At 42.7% G+C, this 17,554-nt stretch overlaps 1 protein-coding gene across 1 annotated transcript in view; it reads right to left on the bottom strand.

Moving 5' to 3' along the window:
* Window positions 1–17,554, bottom strand: part of Acoxl (acyl-CoA oxidase like) — a 275,238-nt gene that overhangs the window by 84,304 nt on the left and 173,380 nt on the right. Inside the window, exon 13 of the mRNA XM_052183555.1 lies at window positions 5,098–5,207. Coding sequence (XP_052039515.1) covers window positions 5,098–5,207 — 110 coding nt within the window. The remainder of the gene's footprint in view (window positions 1–5,097; window positions 5,208–17,554) is intronic.

Below are 17,554 nucleotides of genomic sequence, written 5' to 3'. Positions count from 1 at the left end.
AGTGACGCATGACTGTGTACATGTGATAGAGATAAACAGTAAGTAGCACGTTCATGGGAGGCAAATACGTAAATGTTCACCCTAGAATCCTTCACATTTGGTTGATTATCTGAACATTTTCACAGTTGGATATGGATAATACCACACTGCGAGGCAGAATCTTGACTCTCCCTGGTATCCCGATGCCAGATGCCACTGTGAAGCCTGTAGACTGATATGCACGTGAGGGTAACATTGGCAGGCTCACCTGCAGGATGGTGAGAGGCAGAGCTTCCTGGAACAGTCTAGGTACAAACTGCTCCGACCCTCCTCCTTCCTGTGAGTCTGCCCTCCTCCCCACCAACCCACAGCTGTACCTCCCAGTCCAGTCTTATGAAGCCTTTCTAAAACAGGCCTGCTTCCTCTCTGGTCCAAATGAACAATAGCCTTAGGCGACCCCAAAATGGCTACCTGCTTGGAGAAACTTCAGAGAATTGGGGAGTTCTCAACCCTTCTTCCTGTGTGCTCTCTCCTCCCCTGCCCCACTTCTGGGTACTTCCCTTGGACGTTGTCATTAAGACTTAATTCATCCTATTCAAATAGAGTATGAGTCCCATGGAAGCAAAGTCCAGCTACTGCTGTGTCGTCATACTGATGTGCAGAGCCATGCCTGGCACATAGTGGGTACTGGACATGTGCTGGTGGCAATAACTCCTTTATAGAAAAAAAAAACAGAGTGTGGGATTTAAGTGGCTAACCACCAACATACGGAACGAGTAAATCCTGGCTCTGTGTGAGAGATGAACTCTTCTAGAGGTTGTTTCAGTTTCTTTTCTACTGCTATGAAGAGACACTATGACCAAGACAATTTATGGGAGAGAAAGTTTGTTTGGGGTTTACAGTTTCAGGGGTTTAGAGTCCCAGGACCATCATGGTGGCCAGCAGGCATGGAGCTGGAGCAGTAGCTAAAAGCTTACATCTTGAGACAAAACTACTAGGCAGAGAAAGCTAATTAGGAATGGCATGGGCTTTTGAAACCCAAAGCCCACCCCCAGTGATGCTTCCTGCAGCAAATCCTTCTGAAACAGTTCCATTAACTGTGCACCAAGTATTCACATATAAGTCTATGGGGCCATTGTCATTCAAACCACCACAGGGGTGAATAACTGATACAAAAAATAAATAAATAAAGAAGTGGGCTAGTGCTTTCCAAATATTTACAATTGGAATACTGCCTTGGCACATCTCAAATCTATCCTGGAAATTTTGCAGGGAGATATCAATTTGCATATGTTGAGAGCATGCCATGTTCCAGGGACAAAAACACATCTAGCTCTGCTCTCTGGAAAGGAAACAAAGAACGAAGGATTTACAGCAGGCTGTGAGCAGGGTTCCTGTGAGGATATGGAGACTGCGCTCTCCCCTCAGCTCTGTTAGAAAAACAGTCAAACCAGTCAGCTAGGGGCTTAGCCAATCCCCAGCGGTGGGTGTCCAAATGCTAAAGGAGAGCCATTGCTGGTTTCCTAAAGTATGTGAGGACAAAGTGAGAAATAAAAATTAAGAGAGACTTCAGTAAAGCAACTTGAGCTTTAAAATAAAGCACAGTTTGAATAAACAGGAGGTTAAGGAATGAGGATGAAAAGAGACCAGCTCGGCTGGGCGGTGGTGGCACACCCCTTTAATCCCAGCGCTTAGGAGGCAGAGGTAGGCGGATTTCTGAGTTCGAGGCCAGCCTGGTCTACAGAGTAAGTTCCAGGACAGCCAGGGCTATACAGAGAAACCCTGTCTTGAAAAACAAAAGCAAAAACCAAACAAATAATAATAATAATAATAAAGAAAAGAGACTGGCTATAGATTTGTACATTTTTCTTTATCCCAATGGTTATGAGAAGTGCAATATATAATTTATTGTATTTGCTGTGTGGCTTTAGATTTATTTATTTTCTATGTGTGATGTTTTGCCTACACATATGGATGTGCACCATTTGTGTTACCGGTCCCCTCAGTGGTCAGAAAAGGACACTGTATTTAATAATAAACAAATAAATTATAAATAACAAATTATTTTATATATAAGTAAATAACAAACAAACAAATAAAAGGAGTGACAGGTGGGTAAGGAATTGAATCCAGGCCCTCTGCAAGAGAAGCAAGTCCTCTTAATAACCCCAGAGCCATTTCTCCAGTCCCCTCCTCCATGGTTTTAGTCAAGATTATAAGATTGCATTTTCTAATAACTTCTTTAGAATTAATTCAATATATTTGAGTTATAGAGAGCAAGAATCAGTTTCTAAGTAAATGTGATCATTTTAAAAATACTATGAGTTCTCCCAAAGTAGAATTAAAAAAATAAAACATTTATGGGCATAAATAAAACAGAAAAGAGGTGTTTTGATTTCATTTCCTGTTGATTTCATTTTGCACATGGGCAAAAGCAAATTAAGGGAGAAAGGTTTATCTGGTTTACAACCTTGGGTTATAGTTCATCACTTCCAGAAAGTCACAGCAGCAGGAATTAGTGGCAGGCAGCTAGTCACGTGACATGCATAGCTAACAGCAGAGGGCAATCACCAGACACATGCTCACCAGTACTCAGCCTGGTGGCCTTTCATTCAGTTGTAGGCCCAGACCATGAAATGGCACTGCCCACATTTGGGGTGGATCTTTCCACTTGAGTCAACCCAATATGACAGTCTCTCACAGGCATGGCCGTACCAGTGTACCTAATCTGGACAGCTGGTGGTTGAGATTCCTTCTGAGGTGATTCTATATTGTGTTTGTTGAGTTGACAAAGAAAATTAACTACCACAGCAAGGTTCATTTGAAGAGCAACAGAGGGTACAGTGGTTGTCTGAAAAACACTAGAGCAAAGGAAGCTCTGGGGAGACTGGACCACAGTGACAAAGCAAAGGGACTCCATGAGAGACAAGCACAGGACAAAGGGGACATAGCTGAAGGTGGGACTTACCAGAAGCGACCCAGGAAGAAAGCTTTAACCGTCCCAAAGCCAAAGGTTAAATCAAGGTTTTAAATATTCTCCCAAGCCTGGATCATTTTCAAACCATTTACTGACTTCTTCCACCAAATAAAAAGCTCTCCTCAAAGAGTTCAACAATAAAACCATGACATAAGTCTAAAGCAGAGACATATAATGATAAGAACAACAATCCAGATGGTTCAGTGGGTAAAACAGATGATCGAGGTTCTAACCCCAGAACTCACAGGACAGAAGCCAAGAACTGACTCCTGCAAGGTTTCCTCTGACTTCTACACATGTGCTGAGGCACAGAAGTACATACATGCACACACACACACACACACACACACATACACAATGTAAGAAATTTTACAAAGGCATTTCAAGTTAAGAGAATAAAGAAGAAATTCATTTGATAAAATGTATAATGTAGCAATATAACAAATGTGCATTAAAATAATAAATGGATATTTTTAGGAGATAATGTCTTTCAAAAAATCATTTTTTCTTAAATTTTACTATATATTTATTAGTGTATGTTTGTGTGTGTGCATGTGTGTGTCTGTGTTGTACAGATATATGCATGTGTGAGAGTTTATGTGTGCATGAATATACACATATGCATGTATTATATATGCATGTGCATATATGCAGATATGTGCACACATGTGAATATATGTATGCCTGTATGTGTGTGTGCATATGCTCATGCTGCACATGTGTGCACATGTGTATATGTGTTTGTGTGTGTGTGCGTGTGTTTGTGTGTACTGGAAGTGAGAAAATAACTTGCTCTCTAAACATTTGCTGTGTTTACTAATTTACACACAGAGTTTAGTGGCCTTCAGTACACTATATTATTATTAATATTGTTTAAAGATTTATTGTTATTTTAATTATGTGTATGTGTGTATGTCTGTGTGTGAGTATACACATGTGTGCAGGGCCCAAGGAGGCCACAAGAGCTAGAATTAAGATACTTGTGAACTTGATATAAAAATCACAAGCTTACTTAAAACATGATGAGATAGTTTTGGTTTTGGGGGGAGGGGTTTGTTTTGTTTTTGTTTTTGAGAATGAATTTTTTTAAACTTGACTGCATGGCTCTCACGTGTGAACATTGTAGATGACAATGTGGTCCAAAGAAGCTGACATCTGCATGCTTCTGGTAGCCATTGTAGCGTGAACATGTTCTGGAGCCATCTACTGAAGTTACACTGGTGTACTCCATAAAAGAGCAATCCCATACCACACCCATGCAACAGGCCAATAAGATCTGTTTAAAGCATTGAGATCAATATCCTTCAATTTTCTGTCTAACACCAGAGAGCACTGTGAGTACGGCACAGGTCAGGCTCCTGCGTGGAGTGGGCTTCAGCTGCACCTGAGAGGGTGGGCTCGCTCCGTGGCTGTCTGTGGCATTGGAAAATGCACATGTTGCTTCAAGTTGGAAACCCCTCCCCATGTTCCTCAGAAAACATGAGCAAAGTGTGTTACCAATTTACACAAAACGTCAAAATATTGAACCCAACTCAAATATCAATCAAAGCTGGAGATTTAAGTAATACAGTCAAACTGTGGCATTTATGCATGGGATGAAGCTTCCTGTCTACTTATCTAACTTAGGTAAACCAACGTTAAAAAAAAAAAACCTCAGGTGAAAACACAAAATTACATAATATACCAGATACTGTGTCTTTTCAATAGAGGTTAAAGACAATATACTAAAAATAAATTTAAAAAGAAACCCAGGAATAGATTCCCCAAACTGGCCAGGCTGCAGTCGAATCTCACCCCTACCATTTATATACCATCTAACTTTGACAAAAATACTTAATTTTTGTCCCTCATTTTTTCTACCTGTAAAATGAAAATATGAAAGAACCTACTTCATAAAGTTTTAAGATTTAAACTCACAGAGTACATAATAAAGAAGAAACTTGAAAGGGCAGTGTCTGAAATAATTTAGGGCCTAAGTTGCATGGCAGACAGAGCTCTAATTTTACATAGTCCCTACTGCTTTTGTATACATCAGATACTAGTTTGTCAAACAAGCACAAGTTGACATGTGTCAAGGCTCTAGAAACGAGCTCAGAGGAAACACCTTAGGGAGGGAGGATGATGCCTTGGGCAGCGTGTACCTGGTTCTCAGCTTGTCTCGGGCAGTTGCAGTCCAGTTCCTGATCAGACCCAAGAGTGGGTTTTTCTTATGCTGCTTGCTGTACTGGGCCAGCAGTTCCCGGGCCACAACCTGCACAGAGTTGATCACGCATTAGCCACATCCCACAAGTGCCAGACCCGCCAGGGTCCTCAAAAGCCACAGCCAGATTAAGTTCGCTGACCATTAACAAACTCCGTGGGAAGAAAGAAATCTAAGTCCCCATCCTTCTGGGAGCCTCCACATCCTGTGGTCATATGTAGCACTTACCAGGCCACTTTGATTCCCGCCCCCCCACCCCCAAGGCTGAATCCCAACTCTGAAGAACTCCTGTCTCCCCTGGCTTCTGTCAGCCTCTCACGGTCTTGAGACCGACCATCTTGGTACACGCACCACATGAAGTCAGCTTGCTATCATGGCCCAGACATCTCTTTTCCCTTTCTGCCTGTGACAAGCCGTGCATGAGAACTGCTGTGGTGGACAGTGCTCAAACCGCAGGAATCTCAGAGATCTGAGATGGCAGGAGTGGAGCTGCTTCCTCCCTGCCTCTGGCCCTGCCCTGGAGCATGTGACCACGACACTCAACTAAGGTGACCAGGAGTAATTGGTCACATAAAACAGCACCTGGAAAGCCTCTTCACGCTAATGAGGCATCCCAATAGCTTTAGCCTTCAGCCAATGGCCTTCCCTTCCTGGATATTCTCATACCTCCAAAATTATATACTCCCTGGTTCACCCCAATAAAGTATAGACATTCACATCCACTCCCAATAAAGAAATATGAACAAGTTAAGACCATCGCAGACAGCTGCTTCATTAGAGATTGCCACAGGAAGGCCTCCTAAAAGAGCCAAACACTGAGACTTCCGAGCAAGGCCTTCTCTCTTCTCCTGCCCCTCCAGCACTCAACCCTTGCTCCCAAGGGGATCGGAATCCTGCTAGTCCCAGACCCAGCTTTTCCCTTCCGGCCTGGTGCACAGCGGTGCTCTGATGCCTCAGAGGGAAATGTGAACTGCAGACTCCCCGTCCCAGGCATTCCCCAGCACCCCGTGAGCCACTGTATGGTGGTGTCCAGACACAGCCAGCCAAAAGGCAGAACACAGACCATAGGTTAAACCTTTGGGAAATACTATTAAAATATGCAAACAAAGCAATCTATTAATATCCACCCCTCCCATAACTTTAAAATTATAATTTTGTTTCAAAAACACTGAATACTGTTGCAGATCTGCTCAAAGATACCTGTGGGTCACCCACAAAAGAGGCTTAGCAGACAGTGCACAGCCAGCACTAGATGTATGGGTGATGCAACTTCGCTCAACCTGCCACCAACCAAGCCCTTGTAGCAAGAGTGAGCACAAGCAAGGCCAGTTGAACGGTGTGGCCTAAGCTCAGGCTGACCCGCTGACAGAGACACACACTAACAGTGCTTGTCAGGGCACTAACCCAATGGCCGAATCATTTTTTCAGCTATTAGTTTTCTTCATTATTTCACAATAGCATACATGACCTCTCTCCCTCTCGCTCTCCTTCTCCCTCTCCCTCTACCTTCCTTCCTCCCACCCCTCTCTCACTCCTTCCCTCCCTTCCCCCTTCTCTCCTGTGTGTGTGTGTGTGTGTGTGTGTGTATGAGTGTGTGTGTGTGTGTGTACAGTTTGCTTTCTTTTTCATGAGTCTGGGGATCAAATTTTAGGTCCTCATGTTTATATGACAAAACTTTACCCAATGAGCCATCTCTGCAGTCCTAAACCCAATAAATATTTCCTTTAACTTCATTTAAAGAATCTCAGACCCATGATGACAAGACTGCTCCCCAGGCCCTGAATTCCTGAAATACTTTTACATGGATTATATACTTGTGATATATGCTAGCGTTTACAACGTATCATAAATGATACTTTGATTTTCACTGGGACATATAAATCTACTTATCTGCTTAATGTCTATATAATATTGTTTGGACAAATCATAACTAATTAAACATTTCCACTCAGTAGGATATTTATGTTGCTTCCAATTGTATACTGTTATAATAAGCTTGATATAGTTCAGTGGTGTGTGTGTGTGTGTGTGTGTGTGTGTGTGTGTGCTCACTTGCACGCACACACATGTTGTAAAGGTACATTCACACATGTATAGTAGTGTGGGGAACAGAAGTCAATTTCTCTCTCAACTTTTTTTTCTGTCACAGGTTCCTCATTGAACCAGGAGTCTGTCATTTTATCTAGGCTGACTGGCGAGTAAGCCCCTGGGATCTGTCTGTATCTGATTCCCCATTGCTGGTGTTAAAGATGCACACAGCCACGCCTAGCTTTTACATGAGTGCTGGAGATATAAATACAGATCCTTCATGCTTACCTAGCAGGCATTTTGCACACCGAACTGTCTCCCTAGCCCTTAACCTTTATATCAACATATTCAGACAGATAGCAATTTCCTTTTTTGATCACAGAGACTAAATCCTCATGCAAATGAACCCAAGGGTTCTTAGAGAAAGCCATACTGCTCCTGAGAGCTATGCTGAAAGATCTCAGAGCATTGGGTGGGGTGGAGCCTGGGAGAACTTTGTTGGCACTGGCATGTGTAATACCAGGTGTGAAGTGGGCAGGACAACCTCAGCCAGCGGAGGACTGAGCTACCCACAACGTCCTCCTAAGGCTATGTTCAAACACTGGTAGGCTGTTCAGAACCCAGAATCTGATTCACTAACATCAAAGCTGTTGGGTTTTCTGGTGCCAGACTCTGGAAAGGTCAAGCTGTCTGGTGAAGGACTGGAGGCAGAGGTGATTTAGGTCAGCACACAGTGACTCAGCCTTTCTCTCCTTTCCTAATCGATGACCCTCTGGGATGTTTCCAGCTGTAACTGGTGTTTAAGCCTGGGCTGTAGTCTGCGTTTGAGGCCGCCATAGAAATTCTGTGTAGAGATGCAGCCCTTGCTATTGCTGTGTGTCACTGAAATTTTTATTTTGCTTATTATAAACTGACTTCAGGGTCATCCAGACGGCTGAGTGGGTAAAGGCACTGTCACACAGCTGTCAAGGTGACTTCAGTTTCCTGCAGGGTGGGAAGGAGAAAACCAGTTGTTACAAGTTGTCCTCTGACCTCCAAATTTTCTTGCGGGGGGCAGAGGAAGCCCTGAGGGAGTAAAGTCCTGAATAAATGTGTGCTGTTAACCCAGGAACAACCATGCTGAGGACCCCAAAGCCTCAGATCAATGGGAAAATGGTAAAGTCTTCCCTACTGGGGTGGGGCACAGCAAAATACAAAACCCTTCCTTTGGGCTGTGAGTGCAAGTGTTGATAGCGTGGGCAGGAAATGGCCACAGGAGCATCCCGGCCCCACCATGTTTATTATGGCCTGAGGGCTGCTCTCCTTTAGATATCGCTCTTATTGAGATTAGATAGATTTGCCTCCTCCATCCAGCTGGGTACAATCAACCCAGACTCCTTGCTTATCTCTATGCAATCACCCTGCGTCCCTGTCCCTCCATATAATAAGCACACTTTCCAAGGTACAGTTTCTCCAGCAGAGAGCCCAGTCCTCCCAAACCTAGGACATCTGTCCATGTGTCTGTCTGTGTGTCTGTTATTCACCCACAGCTCCTCATCAGGTCAAGTTTCTGGAGCTGTGCAAGGATGTGACATTTTTGTTTGGTTCCCTGAAGTTTTGTCTTGAAACTTTAAATTTACATCTTTAGGGACTGGAGAGATGGCTCAGCAGTTAAGAGCACTGGCTGCTCTTCCGAAGGACACAGGCTGATTCCCAGCATCCACGTGGCAGATTTACAACCTTTTGTAACGCCAGTTCCAGAGCATTTGACACCCTCTTTTGGTGTCCTTAGGTATGGTATATGAACACATATGGTGCACAGACATACATGCAAGCAAAACACCCATACACATAAAGTAAAAACAAATAAATATTAAAAATATAAAGTTATGTCTTTAGATGGACCACATGGCCTAAGATTTTATCTTAGGGTCATAGAGGAGGAAACATAGTATAGAGCACTGGTGTGTTAACTCCAATAGGCTTGGAATCACTGTATGAGGGGGTCAAGAGACACGGCCATTTTCATGGCGGTTACAGCGATATAAAGCAGGTGTGAAAATCAAGCACTGCCAACAGTAAAGGAAGCAACTTTAACCGGAGGTAAAATTAAAACGGCCCCACAGGCCAATTCAGGTTCCCCAATGTATCATCAAGATGAACATTGACAGTTTTTGTAAATCTATTTAATTTATGATTGTTTCAACTCAGTCTCCCTCTAGCTTCAAAACCAGCACCATTGCACCCATTAAGCAAGTGCCGTTTCTGATTCCCACTTGCTGCACCGCTCCCTGGGCTCATGGCCGCCTCTGCACAGAGTCCATGCTGGCTGCTCTGTGGTGTCCCTGTTGCAGCAAGCATAGTTAACAGAGGGGTAGATGTCCTTGTCCTCCGCCAGCAGACAAGGAACAACAGACTGGGGAGTCGGGAAGTCATTGTCCTGAATGAGGGAACGGGTAAGTTCCGTTCCGTTCTGTTTCACTCCCCTCTCCAGTGTCTCGGTGACATCCTCTAACTGTCGACGCTTAAGCCCTTCTGATTTAAGCAACCTAAAATGAGAATATTAAGTCACCCTAATTAGAAAAAAATTAGGATGATATAATAATCAACTTCTCCCTGCTAAATTTAAGAGAGAAACTGCCCCCTGGATAGTGCCACAGAAGCAGGTAACCCACTTGGGATCTCCACTCCTTTTCTAGGTCATGACAAATGCGCATGCTCTCCAAATGGGTTATTTTGGGCTGCTCATGCTTCCCCGGCAAAAGAGTCCAAGTGGAAGACTTTCTCGTCCCGGTGGAAAATAGCCAACAAAGCAACATCATAGGAGGATTTGTTTGCGCTCACAGCTTCATAGCATGGAGGGCATAGCAGGGTAGAGCCACAGGCTTCGTGGTCGTCAGAAACCAGAGGCAGGGACTATGCCGCTAGCGACTTTCTCCTTCCTTTCTGAAGTCCATCCAGGCTCCAGACCTAGAGGACAATACATTTAAGGGTCTTCACTCTTGGTTAATGCTCACAGCCACACCCAGGTGTATTTTGATAATCATCAAGATGCTTCTCAAATCCAATGTAGTAGGTAGTCAAGACTGATCCTGGGATTCATGATAGAAGCTCTCAGCCACTAAGATTGGGGGGCTACCATCTCTAGATCCAAGACTTTATCAGACAAAATACCAGAGGTGGCCAAGATGGGACAGATGCCTTGCTAAGCATGCAGCTAAGGTGGGCTTTTCCACCTGTAAGATATGTTCCTGATGATAATATACCATGTTTTATATTTTCATCACATTATATTATTAGTGTGATGCCCCACTTTAAAACCATTGCTGATTCAGAAGAAGTTACAAAAGTGAGGGAAGACAGAGAGATTCTCTATACATCACCTCCACCCCCTGAATGGACCTCAGGTATAGCACAAGTGCGTCTCAAATCCAAATCCAGGAAATTCTACAACATATTTATTCACTAGGATTTTCTTTATCATAGATACTTCATTACTTAAGACATATTCTTTTATACATTTTTTTTTTTACTTCGAGCAGTTGATTACATCCTTATCCAAGTCTGGTGTTATCCTTATACCAAATCACCTTAAGGGAGGTTATGATACAGTTTCTCTCTGAAGACTGTGTCTGTGGCTATTTAGACAGATCTTTGGCTCTACATGTGAGTACCCTGTTTTCTTGCATGCCTACCCAAGAGTCCTTCCTTAGAACTTGGGAGTAACTGTATACTTAGCAAAGATATAATGTTTTCCTTAAAAAACAAAACAAAAAACAAAAAAGCCAAAACAACAAACAAACCCAAACAATAACAGCAAAAAAAAAAAAAAACCCTAAAAACCAACAAACAAACCCAGGACCCATCTACAGGAGGAATTATGCTAATCTGTAGCCAACATTGAAGACTATGAGTGTGAGAAACTATACAGAAACACACATCAGAAACATATACTTATAATAAATACCATGTGCACTCTGGAACACAGATTGTGTAACACCAATATAAGGGTTTTAAGTTTTTTTGTTTTGTTTTGGGGTTTTGGGTTTTTTTTTTTAAATCAAGTCATTTTTCAAGGCACCTGTGAATCAACTTTGCATTTCCACATGCTAAAGATTTCACTGATTCTTGCCAGGTACAGTGACCTTGGAGTAAAAAGTCTAACTGGGAAGGTTTGCTGCCAGGACAGAAACATTTGAGCCATTTAGAATAGAAAACTATGAGTCTAAGGAGAAAGTTCTAGATACCCTCCCTAGGGAGAAGGGAGGGACAGGCAGGAGATGAGACACAGTGCTTGGAGTCAAGCAAGGCTGTGGCTTCAGTGGCCCACGTCACACTGCACACACAATGTGAAAAGGAGTGGCATCCTTACTAACTTCTAATGGTGAGGAGAGGACAGAAAAATAAGTGGGGTTCCCCTGCACACGGCTCCATGCTACTGCCTAGGTGTCACACCGGTTGGTCCTGGGATTTCAGTTGGGATTGCCATGGAAGGATACCTTGATAACACAGATCCCCAAATATTGCATGGTGTGTATGCTAAAATGTCATTTGTTCTTACTCGAAATGCACATGGAACTGAATGCCCTATATTTTCCTCTGCTGAAGCAGCAATACTGGACTCCTGGAGGTCAGCTGAGGGGTCACATCAGCGTGTGAAGATCAACAAAGGGCAAGTAGGTGTTATTCTACACCACACGCCATAACAGTTTGCTTCTCTTAGATGCCAGATAACCCACCCTGGCAAAGCTTCATGTGGAGAACGGTCACAATTCTCTGATGAGGAGAGAGAAGGTGGAGAGAGGCGAGGGAAGTACAGTAAGAGTAGGAAGAAAGGGATCAAAGAAGGCAGCTGAGCAGAGACCCGTTGAAGTTAACATGGAAACCAACCAGTGTGGCATTCTGAGTAACTCCTGGTGTGGCATTCTGAGTAACTCCCAGCCCTTAAACATGTGCTTGACTTTGTAAGTAGAGGGAGGAGGATGTATAGGTCACCTTTCAAAACAATGAGAGTGATTGACTTTTGTTATTTTCAGCTAAGTCTAAGCCCAACTTACCATATAGTCTCTGTCTCATCCCAGTTAAATAAGTTGCATCTTAATGGTGTTTTCCCTCCAGTCCACCATATTTATGAAGCACCTACTATGTGCCTATATATTGCTTATGTTTAGCACTGGCTATAGAGATGAGTGAGGCACACATGTGTCTCTTGGGAGTGTCTGTGTGAATGTGAGAGGCTAGCATGTGCACACTGGACTGGTGACAGCAAGGACATGACACACCAGCAAGGACATAACAGATCCAGAAGCTCAAGGAGCAGAGAAGTAGAACCATTCACTGTAAAGAGTAGGGGAGGTTTGACTTCTTCCTTTCCAATCTGTATGCCTTTGACCTCCTTATGTTGTCTAATTGCTCTAGCTAGGACTTCAAGAAGTATATTAAAAAGATATGGAGAGGGGGGCAGCTTTGTCTAGTCCCTGATTTTAGTGGGATTGCTTCAAGTTTCTCTCCATTTAGTTTGATGTTGGCTACCGGTTTGCTGTATATTGCTTTTACTATGTTTAGATATGGGCCTTGAATTCCTGTCCTTTCAAAGACTTTTAGCATGAAAGGATGCTGAATTTTGTTAAATGCCTTTTCAGCATCTAATGAAATGATCATGGGTTTTTTTTCTTTGAGTTTGTTTATGTAGTGGATTGCATTGATGGATTTCCTTATATTGAACCATCCCTGCATCCCTGGGATGAAACCTACTTGATCATGGTGGATGATCGCTTTGATGTGTTCTTGGATTCGGTGGGCAAGAATTTTATTGAGTAATTTTGCATTGATATTCATAAGGGAAATTGGCCTGAAATTCTCTTTCTTAGTTAGATCTTTGTGTGGTTTTGGTATCAGCGTAATAGTGGCTTCGAAGAAGGAGCTGGGTAGTGTTCCTTCTGTTTCTATTTGGTGGAATAATTTGAAGAGTATTGGTGTTAAGTCTTCTTTGAAGGTCTGATAGAATTCTGCACTGAAACCATCTGGTCCTGTGCTTTTTTTGGTCGGAAACTTATCTATGACCCCTTCTATTTCTTTAGGGGTTATGGGTCTGTTTAGATGATCTATTTGATCCTGGTTTAATTTTGGTATTTGGTATCTGTCTAGGAAATTGTCCATTTCCTCCAGATTCTCCAGTTGTGTTGAGTACAGGCTTTTGTAGTAGGATCTGATGATTTTTTGGATTTCCCAGTTTCTGTTGTAATATCTCCCTTTTCATTTCTAATTTTGTTAATTTGGATACTTTCTCTGTGCCCTTTGGTTAGTCTGGCTAAGGGTTTATCTATCTTGTTAATTTTTTCAAAGAACCAGCTCCTGGTTTTGTTGATTCTTTGTATGGTTCTCTTGGTTTCTACTTAATTGATTTCAGCTCTGAGTTTGATGATTTCCTGTCTTCTCCTTCTCCTGGGTGAATTAGCTTCTTCTTGTTCCAGGGCTTTCAGTTGTTCAGTTTCCATGTATATGTGGGTTTTCTGTTGTTTTTATTGTTATTAAATACCACTTTTACTCCATAGTGATCTTATAGGAGGCATGGGATTATTTCAATCTTCTTATATTTGTTGAGGTCTGTCTTGTGACCAACTATATGATCAATTTTGGAGAAGGTACCATGAGGTTCTGAGAAAAAGGTATAATCTTTTGCTTTGGGATGAAAAGTTCTATATATATATATCTGTTAAATCTAATTGGTCCAAAGCTTCAATTAGTTTCACTGTCTCCCTGTTTAGTTTCTGTTTTCCTGATCGGTCCATTGATGAGAGTGGCGTGTTGAAGTCACCCACAATTATTGTGTTAGGTGCAATGTGTGCTTTGAGCTTTAGTAAAGTTTCTTTTATGAATGAGGCACCCTTGTATTTGGAGCATAGATGCTCAGGATTGAGAGTTCTTCTTGTTGGATTTTTCCTTTGACCAGCAAGAAGTGACCTTCCATGTCTCTTTTGATGACATTAGGTTGAAAGTCAGTTTTATCTGATATTAGAATGGCAACTTTGGCTTGTTTCCTGAGACCATTTGCTTGTAGAATTGTCTTCCAGTCTTTTACTCAAGGTAGTTTTTGTCTTTGACACTGAGGTGTGTTTCCTGTATGCAGCAAAATGTAGGGTCCTGTTTACTTAACCAGTCTGTTAGTCTATGTCTTTTTATTGGGGGAATTGAGTCCATTGATGTTAAGAGATATTAAGGAGTAGTGGTTATTGCTTCCCATCATTTTTGATGTTAATTTTATACTAGTGTGGTTATCTTCTTTTGGGTTTGATGAAAGAAGCTTAATATCCTGCTTTTTCCAGGGTATAGTTTCCCTTGTTGTAATGGTGTTTTCCCCCTATTATCCTTTGTAGGGCTGGGTTTGTGGAAAGATATTGTGTAAATTTGGTTTTGTCATGGAATATCTTGGTTTCTCCATCTAGAGTAATTGAGAGTTTCGATGGGTATAGTAGTCTTGGCTGGCATTTGTGTTCTCTTAGAGTCTGCATGAGCTCTGCCCAGGATCACTATTTGCAGATGATATGATAGTATACTTAAGTGACCCTAAAAACTCTACTAGAGAACTCCTACAGCTGATAAACAACATCAGCAAAGTGGCTGGCTACAAAATCAACTCAAGTAAATCAGTAGCCTTTATATACTCAAAGGATAAGCAGACTGAGAAAGAAATTAGGGAAATGACACCCTTCACAAAAGCCACAAACAGCATAAAGTATCTTGGGGTGACTCTAACCAAACAAGTGAAAGGCCTATATGACAAGAACTTCAGATCTCTGAAGAAGGAAATCGAAGAAGATCTCAGAAAATGGAAAAATCTTCCATGCTCATGGATTGGCAGGATTAATATAGTTAAAATGGCCATATTGCCAAAGGCAATCTACAGATTCAATGCAATCCCCATCAAAATCCCAACCCAGTTCTTCATAGAGGTAGAAAGAGCAATGCTCAAATTCATCTGGAATAACAAAACCCCAGGATAGCTAAAACTATTCTCAACAGTAAAAGAACTTCAGGGGGATTCAGTATCCCAGACCTCAAACTTTACTACAGAGCAATAGTGATAAAAACTGCATGGTATTGGTACAATGTCAGGCAAGCGGATCAATGGAATAGGATTGAAGACCCAGAAATGAACCCACACACCTATGGTCACTTGATCTTCGACAAAGGAGCTGAAAGCATCCAGTGGAAAAAAGATAGTCTTTTCAACAAATGGTGCTGATTCAATTGGAGGTCAGCATGCAGAAGAACGTGAATCGATCCATTCTTATCTCCTTGTTCTAAGCTCAACTCCAAATGGATCAAGGACCTCCACATAAAACCTGACACACTGAAACTAATAGAAAAGAAACTGGGGAAGACCCTTGAGGACATGGGCACAGGGGAAAAGTTCCTGAATAGAATACCAATAGCTTATGCTCTAAGATCAAGAATTGACAAATGGGACCTCATAAAACTACAAAGTTTCTGTAAGGCAAAGGACACTGTCAAAAGGACAAAACGTCAACAAAGAGATTGGGAAAGGATCTTCACCAACCCTAAATCTGACAGAGGGCTAATATCTAATATATACAGAGAACTCAAGAAGGTAGAACCTAGAGAACCAAATAACCCCATTAAAAAGTGAGGTATGGAACTAAACAAAGAATTTTCACATGAAGAACTTCAGAGGGCTGAGAAACACCTTAAGAAATGTTCAACACCATTAATCATTAGGGAAATGCAAATCAAAACAACCCTGAGATTTCACCTCACACCAGTCAGAATGGCCAAGGTCAAAAACTCAGGAGACAGCAGGTGCTGGCGAGGATGTGGAGAAAGAGGAACACTCCTCCACTGCTGGTGGGATTGTAAGGTGGTACAACCACTTTGGAAATCAGTCTGGCGGTTCCTCAGAAAACTGGGCATGACACTTCCGGAGGACCCTGCTATACCACTCCTGGGCATATACCCAGAGGATTCCCCAGCATGTAATAAGGACACATGCTCCACTATGTTCATAGCAGCCCTATTTGTAGTAGTCAGAAGCTGGAAACAACCCAGGTGTCCCTCAACAGAGGAATGGATACAAAAAAATGTGGTATATTTACACAATGGAGTACTATTCAGCCGTTAGAAACAATGAATTCATGAAATTCGTAGACAAATGGATGGAGCTGGAGAACATCATACTAAGTGAGGTAACCCAGTCTCAAAAGATCAGTCATGGTATGCACTCACTGATAAGTGGATAATAACCTAGAAACTTGGAATACCCAAGAAATAATACACATATTAAATGATGTCCAAAAAGAACAGAGGAGTGGCCTCTGGTTCTGGAAAGACTCAATGCAACAGTATAGGGGAACACCAGAACAGGGAAGTGGGAAGGGGTGGATGGGGAACAGGGGGAGGGAAGAGAGCTTATGGGACTTGCAGGGAGTGGGGACCCAGAAAATGGGAAATCATTTGAAATGTAAACAAAAAATACATCGAATAAAAATAAAAAGATTAGGGGAGGGAGAGCTGAGATGAAAGCAGCCTTCCTCCCTCCCTCCTTCCCTCCCTCCCTCTCTCCCTCTCCTCCCTCCTTCCCCCTCCCTCCTTCCATCCCTCTCTTCCTCTGCTCCCTCCCTCCCTCTCTCCCTCCCTCCCTCTCTCCCTCCTTCCCTTCCTCGATTCTTTATGCCACATTTCCAATGGCAACAGCCTTTTGCTCTCAGCGCCTTCCCCAGGCTCTGTTCTAAACTCTTTAGATAGAAAACTCATGTAATGGGTATTGATCGTTTAGATAAAACAACTCAAGCAGGTTGCCAGGGCCTCAGAGCCAGGGCTAGAATTTAAAACCCAGAGTTCATGTTTTAACAATTCTATACCAAACAGTGCCTACTATGGACAGGCATAGTGGCAGGGACCAGGGTTCATGCAGGAACAGGTGACGACTTGGCAGATGTCAGAGACATAGCTCTATAGTAGGGATGGAAGTGACAGGTGACATCACAACACTATAGGCATAGAGAAGCAGCACCCACACACATTTGGTACCATCAGGACAGGGAGGAAAAAATGACTTCCAGGGCCGTGGGAAGAACAGGGCAGAGGGGATACTTGAGAAGCCCCTTTACTATTTCCTGTTGGGGCTTTTGATGCAGACTCTGTTAGTGTACCATGCAGTTAGTATTGACACCTCCATAGGTGCAGGTCTGTGGGAAGTGCTATGTGGTGGTAGGGGACAGACAGAAAGACATCCCCTTTTCTCCTTGGTCTTCTCCTTCCTTCCCCTTTTCCCTCTTTGGTTCCTTACACACATGGGCCATACAGTCTGCCTCCCACCACAGCATGCAGCTCTTATCTTTTACTTTTACAGCAGAGCCCCACACAACGCCCCT

The sequence above is a fragment of the Apodemus sylvaticus genome, chromosome 5 (genome assembly GCF_947179515.1).
Source record: "Apodemus sylvaticus chromosome 5, mApoSyl1.1, whole genome shotgun sequence".
In the NCBI taxonomy this organism is placed as follows: Eukaryota; Metazoa; Chordata; class Mammalia; order Rodentia; family Muridae; genus Apodemus; species Apodemus sylvaticus.
The sequence above is the reverse complement of the archived record's forward strand: the minus strand, read 5'-3'. Positions and strand labels throughout refer to the sequence as shown.